The 12,790-nt window shown below is 45.0% G+C and overlaps 1 protein-coding gene across 1 annotated transcript in view; it reads left to right on the top strand.

Moving 5' to 3' along the window:
• Dera (deoxyribose-phosphate aldolase) overlaps positions 1-12,790 on the top strand; it is an 87,950-nt gene that overhangs the window by 25,173 nt on the left and 49,987 nt on the right. The window contains exon 5 of the mRNA XM_075982458.1: positions 2,938-3,072. Coding sequence (XP_075838573.1) covers positions 2,938-3,072 — 135 coding nt within the window. The remainder of the gene's footprint in view (positions 1-2,937; positions 3,073-12,790) is intronic.

The raw sequence follows: 12,790 nt of genomic DNA, 5'->3' as shown, positions 1-12,790 counted from the left end.
TTATAAAGTCATGGTGTCAGCGCTACCATGCATACACACATGTCTATGCATTCTGTTGCATGTATGTAATGTAATAGTGATTGAACAGGGAATGTTTCCCTAGAGTAAGAATGCGTCCCAGCATCGGTGATTGTTGCATTGGCCTTGAGGGATGAGGAGGAGCCGATATTGTTGCCAAGGCCGGGATTGATCTTTAGGTAGGAGGTAGCAAATGTACAGGTTCAAAAACACATCCGGGAAACAGAAAGGCCTATAATTGTAGGGTCTAAAGGCAGGATGGGCTGGAGTGGAAGGGGAAGCTGGGGAAGCTGCTGATAGCTGGTGGCATGGGGCTCTGTTCGGATGACAGTGTTAGCTCTGCAGGGCTTTAAGCAGAGCATGACATGATCAGTCTCATGCTGCAGTTAGCTGATGTCAGAAGAAAAAAACCTAGAAAAGTATGGCATGAGCTAGGGAGAGAATCAGCCCTCAAAACCCACTAGTGAAGGGCCACTGGTGAAATAAAGGTGCCTCTTGCCAAGGCTGGCTGCCGAGTTGGATCCCTGAAGCCCACACAGTGGAAGGAGACAGCTGATTCTGGCCTTACTGTGCATGCGCACACACACATTAAATGAATAAATGAAAAGTGAACAGACCGTAAAAAACCCAGTGCTTGTGTCTGTGGCCTCTATACTGCATAGATGGACAGATGGAGACAGATGGTATTAGATTCTAGTTTTTAAAAAGGCTGCGAGAATGTCCTGGTACTTTAACAGTCTGAGCCAGGTATGGTGGGCATACCTGTAATTCTAGAATTTAGGAGCCTGAGGCTAGTTCAAGGCCATCCTGGGCTACATGGAAAGACCATGTCTCAAAAAGAAAGGAAAAGAAAAGATAGAGGAAAAGTTTATAAAAATCAACTACTTATTTTATTAATGAAACGTGATTACTGTATGTTCTTTTAAGATTTATTTATTTTTTATGTTTGTGCTTGCATGGGTTCTAACAAATCAGGTTTCTAGGAGCACTCACAGGAGCCAGAAGGCATTAGATCCTCTCAAATGAGTCACAGACAGTTGCGAGCCACCATGTGGGGACTAGGAACTGAAGTTGGGTCCTTTGCAAGAGCAGCCGTGCTTCTAGGCACTGACAGTGCTCCAGCCCCTGTGCCACATTTGTCTATAGCCCGTTTGGGAGGATTGCCGATGTGTTTGACACCTGTCCCTTTGTGGTCCTTCCCTTCCCACCATCTCCGTGCATTAGCTGGGAGGGTTCTCATTTACATACAGGGCAAGTTTGGCCTACCATAGCAGACCCGAGGAGTTTACACCTGTAGGATGGGACAGTAGGCGTGGTTAGGATCAGAGATGGGAAGGCTGGGGGAAAATATCTAGTTCTAAGATACATAGGTGTGAGTTCTTTGTTCTTTCATGCTGACTCGGCCCTTTCCTGAAGTGACAGGTTCTTATCCTCCCCTGCAGTGACAGGTTCTTACCCTCCCCTGCATGCAATGACAAATTCTTGTCCTCTCCCTCCGTGACAGGTTCTTATCCTCCCCCTTGGTGACAGGTTCTTATCCTCCCCCACCCCCCGCAGTGACAGGTTCTTACCCTCCCCTGCATGCAGTGACAGGTTCTTATCCTCCCCCTCGGTGACAGGTTCTTACCCTCCCCTGCATGCAATGACAAATTCTTGTCCTCTCCCTCGGTGACAGGTTCTTATCCTCCCCCTTGGTGACAGGTTCTTATCCCCCCCCCCCCGCAGTGACAGGTTCTTACCCTCCCCCCCCGCAGTGACAGGTTCTTATCCTCCCCCTCGGTGACAGGTTCTTATCCTCCCCAGTGGTGATGGGTGCTCTCCCTCCCCTGCGGTGACGGGTGCTCTCCCTCCCCTGTGTGACAGGTGCTTTTCCTCCCTGTAGTGACAGGTGCTCACTCTCCCCTGAGTTGACAGGTGCTCACCCTCCAATGCAGTGACAGGTGCTTTTCCTCCCCTGCAGTGACAGGTGCTCACTCTCCCCTGAGGTGACAGATGCTCTCCCTCCAATACAGTGACAGGTGCTTTTCCTCCCCTGCCTTGACAGGTGCTCTCCCTCCCCTGCAGTGACAGGTGCTCACTCTCCCCTGCAGTGACAGGTGCTCACCCTCCAATGCAGTGACAGGTGCTCACTCTCCTCTGAGGTGACAGGTGCTCATCCACCAATGCAGTGACAAGTGCTTACTCTCCCCTGAGGTGACAGGTGCTTTTCCTCCCCTGCAGTGACAGGTGCTTTTCCTCCCCTGAGGTGACAGGTGCTCAGCCTCCAATGCAGTGACAGGTGCCTTCTCTCTCCTGCAGTGACAGGTGCTCACTCTCCCCTGAGGTGACAGGTGCTCACCCTCCAATGCAGTGACAGGTGCCTTCTCTCTCCTGCAATGGCAGGTGCTTTCTTTCCCCTGCAGTGACAGGTGCTTTCCCTCCCCTGCAGTGACAGGTGCTCACCCTCCTGTCTGACTTCACCTTGCTGGCTGCTGCTGGTTGTGTTAGTCATTGCAGGGAATCTGTTGCTCTAGTTCACTGGGTCCACTCATGAGTACGTGGAAATCAGATCGGGGCAAATGGGTAACTCCGGGCAACCAGCTCTACTCAGTCAGTGTCTGTCCTGTAAAGCCCCACCAATGGTTTTATTCCTGTCAGCTACCATAGTTAGTTTGATGCTAGTTACTAAGTGTGCTGTGCAAACATCCCTGCAGCACTGGATTTCTGGTCTCCCAGAGAGGCTCACGGTCTCATTTCCCCTAAAGCGGGTGGACCCTCACGTTCTGCCCTGCGTGTTGTCTTGTGTTGCGCGAGTGATGTTAAAACCGTTCATGTTTTCCTCTCTAAATGCTGTATTTTCGAACTGACCAATTCAAGTTTGTTTTTTTTTCTCTGTTTATTCTCCTCCTCCCTGTTTCCTTTCTTTTTAATCTTTCCCAGTGGCCACCGGCTTTCCAGCTGGACAGACTCATTTAAAGACACGACTGGAAGAGATCAGACTGGCTGTGGAGGACGGAGCCACCGAAATTGATGTGGTCATTAGCAGGACCTTGGTGCTGACTGGCAAGTGGGAAGGTGGGTGCTGGTACTTGCTCCCAGGGGCTCCAGCCCCTCCTGGTGGGTCAGGCGGGGATCTGGAAGGGAGGCAAGTTCCAGGTCACAAGTCAAAGGTCAGAGGAAACAAGGCTAAGAGTATACCTTTTGAGGCCCTTCTTAGTCTAGGCCATTCCCTGTCTGCAGAAACTTAGGTCTGTTTGTATAATTAGGAGCATAGTTATTTCATGCAGTATAACCAGTTTAAAATTTATTAATTTGTGTCTCTTTTGAGACAGTTATCACTATTCTGTACTGTTTAGTTATTCAATACATAAATCATTCCACACAAACCTTCTAAGCAAGACTTACTTGAGAATATTAGGGGAGGTCACCCTTTCTGCTTGAATCTTTGTGGACTTTGAGATGTACGCTATTAATGAAATTATTAAGTATGTTTTTACTACCATAAATGTTATTGCATATTCATCTTTAGGGTTAGTATTTTACTGCCATGCCAGGCTGTAATAAGAGAATGTCATTCCAGTAACGGGATGCTGTTTTTACAGTGAGGTATGAAACAATCAAATGGATTTTACCTATTCACACACACACATATGAATATATATATAATATACATCTGAATATGTATATAAATCTTGTATCCTAAAGGTGAGAATATTAATAGTAACTAAAATGAGTACAATGTACTCTGAAAAAATTACCATAGCAAGAAATTTAACTAACATTTTAAATAGAACTAAATTAATATCAAGATAATATATTGTTCCTTGATAGATATACATATCAAGTAAAATTAAAATGCATATTTTAAGTATGGATGATCAGCGGGGGGTCACTGTGAATTTCTTTTTTATTTGTGTGTGTGTATGTGTGTATGCTAGGGCTCAACTGTGGAGATCAGGGGGCAATTTTTGAGAGAAAGTTCTCTTCTCTTCCATGTGTGTTCTGGGGAATCACACTTAGGTCATCAGGCGTGGTTGTTGGCATCTTTCCCACCTGAGCCATCTTGCTGGTCACTCTGTGTCACTTGACTGAGATGTGTGGATCTGATAGCTGAGATGGCTTTAGCGGCTAAGGGACAGGTAGCACATACAGTGTGGACATATTGGACAAAGATGTCCCACATCCAAGGCAGGACAAAATGGGGCAGCATGAGATTTCACCACCGGTGCCATGTAAAGCGGAGGAATTGCTTATTTCTGGAATCTCCCAGCTAGTAATTTCAGACGTAAGTTGATCCCTGTTTGCTGAGACTACAGATATTGAAAGCAGGTCTGAGAGAGATGATGATGTTTGTCTGTTTAACCTAACTCCATCATTCAGCACCTGTGAACCATTTGTTAGGAAGTGACAGAGATTCAGTCAGCGAATTACACGGTGCTCAGGGGGATGTGTTTAAGAGTGTTGTGCCAGAGACCTTGACCGGTGGCATTGTCCATTTCTGAAGCATGCATGTCTACTACCATAGTGGGGTCCTCCCATCATCTCAGGTGATTTCTGGAGGTCCAGCCTTCACACCTCCTCTTCCAGGGCCTGTCCCATCTGAAAATCTCCACACCCTGTTTATTGCATCCTGCAGCTTGATCTGGTTCACTTATGTGGCCACCATAGGTGTCAGCAAATGAAGTTGGAAAACATGGTTTCAGCTTGGAGTGCTAGCTGCATTTCATAGTCTTTCCCATCATCCCCCATCTATCCATCTATACTACCATTATTGACAGCTCACAATCATAGTCTTTCCCATCATCCCCCATCTATCCATCTATACTACCATTATTGACAGCTCACAATCGTAGTCTTTCCCATCATCCCCCATCTATCCATCTACACCACAATTATTGACAGCTCACAATCATAGTCTTTCCCATCATCCCCCATCTATCCATCTATACTACCATTATTGACAGCTCACAATCATAGTCTTTCCCATCATCCCCCCCATCTATCCATCTATACTACCATTATTGACAGCTCACAATCATAGTCTTTCCCATCATCCCCCATCTATCCATCTATACTACCATTATTGACAGCTCACAATCATAGTCTTTCCCATCATCCCCCATCTATCCATCTATACTACCATTATTGACAGCTCACAATCATAGTCTTTCCCATCATCCCCCCCATCTATCCATCTATACTACCATTATTGACAGCTCACAATCATAGTCTTTCCCATCATCCCCCATCTATCCATCTATACTACCATTATTGACAGCTCACAATCATAGTCTTTCCCATCATCCCCCATCTATCCATCTATACTACCATTATTGACAGCTCACAATCATAGTCTTTCCCATCATCCCCCCCATCTATCCATCTATACTACCATTATTGACAGCTCACAATCATAGTCTTTCCCATCATCCCCCATCTATCCATCTATACTACCATTATTGACAGCTCACAATCATAGTCTTTCCCATCATCCCCCCATCTATCCATCTACACCACCATTATTGACAGCTCACAATCATAGTCTTTCCCATCATCCCCCATCTATCCATCTATACTACCATTATTGACAGCTCACAATCATAGTCTTTCCCATCATCCCCCCATCTATCCATCTACACCACCATTATTGACAGCTCACAATCATCTTTTTTTTACTTGTGCCCCCTTTCGTCTTGTTGCCGACATTTGCTTTGGGTATTCTCAATTCTTCTTAAAGGTCGTATTTTATATATATTCTTGTTCCCGTGTGTTCTGCTGATCTGCTTTTGGTCACGGATTTCAGAGCTGTGGATAATGTAAATATGTGTAGTAGTTTAAATTAATGTGGAACTGTATGTCCTATGTCTTCTAGAAACAGGTGGAGACGTAGATGTGTAGTTTATATTAAAACTTGTGCTCTTGTCTCTCAAGTTCTACTAATTGAAAAATAAAATCCAATAGGAAATGGGTTTTGATGTAGTTGGTTATCCTTTAACAGATTTACGGATGGCTGTTTTTGAGATAATAATTTCCCCAAAGTAGGCGTTTCCACAAAATATAATAACACATTTTTGTCCTAGACCACACTTTTCCATTAACTTTTTTTTATGGTGTTAATAACCTCTTGACCCAAACCAAATTGAAAAGGAACATTTAATGCTAGAAATTCATTTCTAAATAGAAGGCAGCAGTGGCTTAAGCCTTTCTCCCATTGCAGTATTTTGTCTTCGTTTTGATTCTCAGCGTGATTACCCGCTGTGTTATTCACTGCCCTGTTTTCAGAGTAGGTGTTTACTGAATTAGGAGTTCCATAGTAGTTTTGTGGAAGGTACTGGTGGGAATGCCCATTAGGCTCTTACCTTTCTATGTCTTGGGTTCTCTCCCCTATGCTCTTAGTTTTGCAGGTTATTTTGTGTGTTAGCTGCTTTTCTCATTACCATAACAAATGCCGGTGAAAGCAGCTTAAGGAAGAAGTGACTTATCTTGACGCACTGTCTGAGAGACGGTCCATCCTGGCAGAGGGATCACAACACAATCTAAAGTTATGATTCTGAGATAGATGGATGCAATGTCCACCTCACTCTATCCTTCTAAATCAGTCTGGGACCCCAGAGGAGGGCTCCTGCCATCCGCATTCAGGGTGGTTCTTCTCCCCTCAGTAACTTAAGCTTGACCTTTTCTTACAGATGTGGCCAGATGTTTCTTTCTAGAGTGATTCTAGATTCCAGCAAGTGGACAATAAAGATGAACTGGTGCGCTTTGTAAAGCACCACAGAAATAGACCTAGCCATTTAGAATGCCCCGACTGCGTCTCATGGCCCAGAAGTCGATAGGTCCACCTTGGGGCTCTGAGCTCTGTGAGGAGACTGCATATGAGCTCCCTGTGTTAGTCCACACTCTATTGTTGTGGAGAGATGCCACGACCATGGAAACTCTTGTAAATGAAAGCGTCTCATTGCGACTTCCTGTAGTTTCAGAAGTTTAGTCTGTTGTCATCGCGACAAGGAGAATGGCGGCACACAGGCAGGGTTAGTGCTGAAGTTGTAACTGGAATCATCTGGATATATGGAAGTAACTTCATCTGGATCCCAAGTCAGCAGAAAGAGAGAACCACTGGGCCTGGCTTGGGCTTTTGAAACTTCAAAACCAACCCCCAGTGACACACTTCCTCTAGCAAGGCTGCACCTACCCCAATAAAGCTACACCTCCTAATTCTTTTAAATAGTGCCACCACTTTAGTATTCAAATAAATGATTCTATGGGGCAAGTTTTTTTTTAAAGCTTCTTTATTGAATCTTTGGGGGTTTCACATCATGTACCTCAATTCTATTTACTTCCTGTTCCCTCAAGCTCCTCCTCATGCCTGTTTCATCCCCCATGAAAGAAAACAAAACAAAAGCAAGAACAAAACAAAACTCCCCAGTAAACCAAAACAGAACAAAAACCATATAAGAAACAGAAAAGCCTCTGTTTCTGCTTTTCTCCTGACTCTCTGTCACCTCTTCATCCGTCCTGATGGCACTGGAGGCTTCGGTGGATTATTCAGTATACCCCTTTGTTCCATCAGCTTGACTGGCAACTGTTATCTGGTTCGAGGCCATCCTCACTGGATCCTCCCTGGAGCTCTTCTGGGAGAGAAGAGATCTTGCAAGTATTGTTCTGCAGGACTGCACCCTTCATGAGCTCCAGCAGGACCTAGATGGGGTAGATGCTGGGGTGGATCAACCCAAGGTCCAGTTGTGGACTTGGGTGTTAACCAGGCAGGTCAGATTGAGCCACTGGGGCCGCCCACCTTGGGTGCAGTGGTGGAGTCAGCTCCGCTACATGAATGCCCCTCAGGGTATGTTCATCCTCACTGTGGTGATGGGTAGGGACCCTCTCTCCCAAGTACAGGGGCCAGCTCTCTTATTGTAGTGGCCAGCGAGAGGCAAGGCCAGCTTTCCCAGGGCAGTGAAGGACGTGACTGGTTCAGTATAGCCCTCTGATTTCATCTCACATGATTCCTAAAGCCTCCTGAGGTGACACTGGCCACAGACATCAATACAGACCCCAGCTGCAACTGGACCGTGGACCCAGACATGACCCTCGGCAGCAGCTTAGGCCCGAACAATATCCTTGCTCTGCATGTCTGCATGGCCTTCGATGGTAATAGGAGCATGGGACATCAGAACAAACCCTGACTGCAGTGGGGTCATGTAGGGGAATAATTCTTATTTAAACCATCACATTCCCATTCTTTTTTTTTTTTCTTAAAAGATAGATGTATAAGCTGGGCGGTGGTGGCGCACGCCTTTAATCCCAGCACTCGGGAGGCAGAGGCAGGCGGATCTCTGTGAGTTCGAGACCAGCCTGGTCTACAAGAGCTTGTTCCAGGACAGGCTCCAAAACCACAGAGAAACCCTGTCTCGAAAAACCAAAAAAAAAAAAAAGATGTATGTATGTATGTATGTATGTATACAGTGTTCTGCCTGCATATATGCATGCTGGCCAGAAGAGGGCACCAGATCTCATTACTGATGGTTGTGAGCCACCATGTGGTTGCTGGGGATTGAACTCAGGACCTTTGGAAGAGCAGGCAGTGCTCTTAACCACTGCGCCATCTCTCCAGCCCCCACATTCCCATTCTTATCTTCTTGTTCCTTTTATTTATTTTCTTATCTACATCATTATGTATATGTATCACATGCATGCCTGCTGCCCAAGGAGGCCAGAAGCAGGCATCAGATCTCTACCCTGTAGAGAGCCATGTCCAGTTACACTGTCTTCCATGTTGGCTACCAGACCTCTGGGCACTAGCAGCCTCATCTGCCTGGCTGTTCTGTGTGTTCTCGGCTTCTGTCCACCATCCTCCTCAGCAGTCTCACCATCATTTTCAGAGAAGCAGAGACTCAGAATCAATGAGTACTCTTGAAATCAGGGAACCTAGCCACATGGGAAAGACGTGCTTTAAAATAGTTACCTTTCTCTCCATTAACAATTTAATAAAAGAATCTTATTTAGATTGAGTGTTCTCTTGATTATTCAGGATGATTTTGTTGGTGGATGTGTTGTCTTGAGTGTGGCGATGCACTCAAGATATAATGAAATCCCTGAGGTGAGTCACCTCAACTCGAGCAGTGCTGACGGCTGTGGTCTCTATTTATGTAGTGCTTTTGTTCAGCTCCACCCTTGTCCTTGTAGCACGATCTTTTCTGTCAGGCTTCTCCTATTAGCCATGTTTAGCTCATTCACACCATCCTGTCCTGACATTACTTCCTGGCTCCTGCTCATGCTGACAAAATGTTTATCTGGGACAGAGCAAGGAGGCTCTTGTTGGCTGTCAGAATTACCTGATGAACATTTCCCCAGCTCTCAATCCAGCTCCCTTCTGTTGTGGAATAGAATGTTTGTTTAACCACTTTTAAAGATATGTTGCATTTGTTTGCCTTTGTAAAGATGGGTTGCTGTTTCACCTTGCCTGCCTAAAGCACCTGATTGGTCTAATAAAAAGCCAAACGGCCAATAGCTGAGCAGAGGAGGGATAGGTGGGGTAGGTGAGCAGAGAAAAGAGGGAAGACAGCCAGCCCAGCAGGCCCAGCCAGCTAGGGGCTAGCCCACCAGGGGCCAGTCAGGCAGGGGGCAGCCAGCCAGCCATGGAAGTAGGAAAGCAGAATTGATGGTATGTGGATGAAGTAAACAAGTCTCTGGGCATCTGGCAGATTAATAGAAATGTAGACAGAGTTTCTCTATGTCTCGGCAGCCACTCCCAAATAGTCACACCGAGACTTACTATTTATAAATGCTCAGCTGATAGCTTTGGCTTGTCTCCACCCAGCTCTTACAACTTAAATCAACCCATTTCTATTAATATGTGTGTTGCCCTTTGGCTTGTTTACCTCATCTGTGAACGTCCCGTGTTGCATCTTCTGCATCTGGCTTGCAACTCCTCTGATTCCACCCGTCTTCCTCCCAGCATTTTCTCTTTATTAACAATGAAAGCAATATATATTTACAGTGTACAAAGATTGTTCCATAGCATAGGAATGGGTTAATTTAATTTAAAGAAAAAAGCTAGCTAGAAAGAAGTGTAAACGAAGGCTGAGCATTTGTAATTCATAGTAAGTCTCTACGTTATGATCCTGCTACGCCCTTCCCACACATCTCTGGGCCAGTTCTGGTACAGTCAGAACTGAGGGTGGATGCAGTAAGAGAAGACTCCTGGTCCTGTGAGAGTCTCCCCAGGCCTCTGGTGTTCTCAGTGTCAGTAATACGCCTGCACCGTGCTTTATGTACTATGAGATAGATATGTATGTGTGTAAGCACACACACACATACACACACACATACACACACACACATACATACACACACATACACATACATACACACACATACACATACATACACACACATACATACACACATACATACATACACACACATGCACACACATACATACGCACACATACATACACACACATGCACACACATACATACACACACATGCACACACATACATACACACACATGCACACACATACACACACACACACACACACACACACACACACACACACGGAGATTATTGTTGACATTGACTCCTAAATTGCATTTCTTGGTGAACTTGTCTGAAGAATGCTTTTGCCACAGGGGCTCATTATTCATATACTCTGGGAGTGGGCTTTGATAATTGCCTGCCTTCTGTAGTTGATATATACGGGGGTGCTCTTGATTCTGCTACCCAGATACACCTGATATATTGACCAGTGACTTGGAGATGGCCTCAAATTTGGACTTTGTTTGGGAGTTTAGTTCTGTGAGCCGAGGACCAGAGCTGCTTCTCTGGCCTTGTGTACCAAGTATCCATGGGGCATCTCTGGTTTTAACTACTGAATGGTCCAGACACTGCCGTTTTCTGGTCCAGTGTGTTCAGTGCAGCAGCTGGGGTATTGTCTGTGTCCTGTGACCACAGCTTCATCATCTCCATCTTTCACTTGCTCACCGTGTTGCTCTCTAGGCTTAGTTTGTAGCGCGCACACTAACAACGTTCTAGTTTCAGTGCGAGGGAATGGCATTCCAGGAGCAAAGCCAACATGGCTTCCATTTCCTCACATGAGCTGCACCCGAAATTCTGGGAAGCCGGTCAATAATCTGCCTTTTGTTATTTACTTATTTTTGTAAACACAGGAAAAATGGGAGCTCTCCCAAAAGAACTTATTTTTGTTTTCCTTTATAGAACTATTAATAATAATAGCTCATCAGAAAAGCTATTTCTAAATCTATAGATACTTTTTGGGAATGGAATCACATAATCCATGATCTAGTTCTGCTGTTCCCAGGTTGTTTATTACAGAGAGAGTCCAGAGACACTTACAGCAGCTGGGTGCTTTTGTGGCTTTTGTTTTTAGGCTATGATTCTTTAACACTTCAATAGTATTGGCAAAAATGTGTGTGTTTTATTTCTTGTGGGTTTTTTACTGCTGGGTGATTTATAAAGCCCATCTCTATTTTACCCTTACAAGTTTAATTAATTGCTCTGGCGAATGAAACCGTGTTCTTGAACACTTTGTGACTTTTTTGGTATGAAAGGTTGCTGTACAATTTTATATTAAGTGTTTTACTGTACATATAATTATCTTAAGCATTATTTTCAGGACATCCTTGTGCAGTGTTGAACATCTCTGGCACTCAGAGATAATTGCTTAGCTGTGTTCGCTAGCAATTATTTTTAAACTGCCTTTGGGTAGCAAGAAACAAAGAGAAATTGCTTTATGACTTAGGCAGGAGTTGTGGTGTCTGAAGAAGACTTGAAGCCTCACTCAAATCAGCTTTATATATGTGAGATATACTAGCATGGTTTTCTACAGTTAAAATAGTGCTTTTCCAGAAAATGCTGTGCACTCCCAGCTGCTGTGAGATGGACAATAGAAAAGCTGGTGCTCCAGTTCCTGGTGATGGTGGGGGGCGGGGGAGGGCAGCACTGCAGGAATAGTCTGTCAGCAGATGTAGGGAAGGGTTCGCCAGTGGTTAGGGAGTCAAGAGCAGGAAGCTGTGGTGAGCCGTTGCATGGTAGGGAGCCTGTCGACAGCGGTTACGTGCTGCGTCTCAGAAAGCTAAAAGAAAAGTTTTCAGTGCTTTCACTGTAAGGAAATGACAAGTGTCTGAGGAGATAGCTATGGCCGCTTTACACAAATACCAAACATTATACATGCCTCAGAATATCTCATGGCACCCCGTTAACTGGTGCAATTTTTGTATTTTTATTTATCAGTTTAAAAAATAGATGTAGAAAAGAAAAACAAAAACAGCAAAACCACAGTTCAATCTGACTCTGCTTCTTGTCTACTCCTTGGGCCCAAGCTGTTGGTGCATACAGGCCTCTGCTGGTGTGTGAGACTGGGTTCTTGGAGCGCGGTTGTAGACACTCAGCCCACACGGCCTCACCTGTTCTCCAACCAAGAATGATGGGGAGGCTGGGTTCTAACTTCCACTTCTCACTAGCATGGTGGTAGTGGGAGGGACCCCAGGGACAGGCTGGAGATGATTCCTGTGAACCATGTGAAAATATTGATTAAGGACCTGCAATGTGATCTATCCTGAGCTTCTGGAACACCCCCTCCAAAGTCCTGAAAGCCTCATTATAAGTCAAAACATTTATTATCAGATTTTTACATGACGTCACCCCACCAGCCGCTTCTCGGGTGCATGTGTTTTGTTAAATTTTGCATTATTCTGACTAATCCGCGGCCGTGGTGTTTGAATTCCATTTTCATTTGTCAGTCATCTTTTATAATAGCCTTCCAAATTATTATTT

This window comes from Microtus pennsylvanicus, chromosome 8 (genome assembly GCF_037038515.1).
Source record: "Microtus pennsylvanicus isolate mMicPen1 chromosome 8, mMicPen1.hap1, whole genome shotgun sequence".
Taxonomy (NCBI): Eukaryota; Metazoa; Chordata; class Mammalia; order Rodentia; family Cricetidae; genus Microtus; species Microtus pennsylvanicus.
This window is presented reverse-complemented; position numbering and strand designations above follow the sequence as displayed.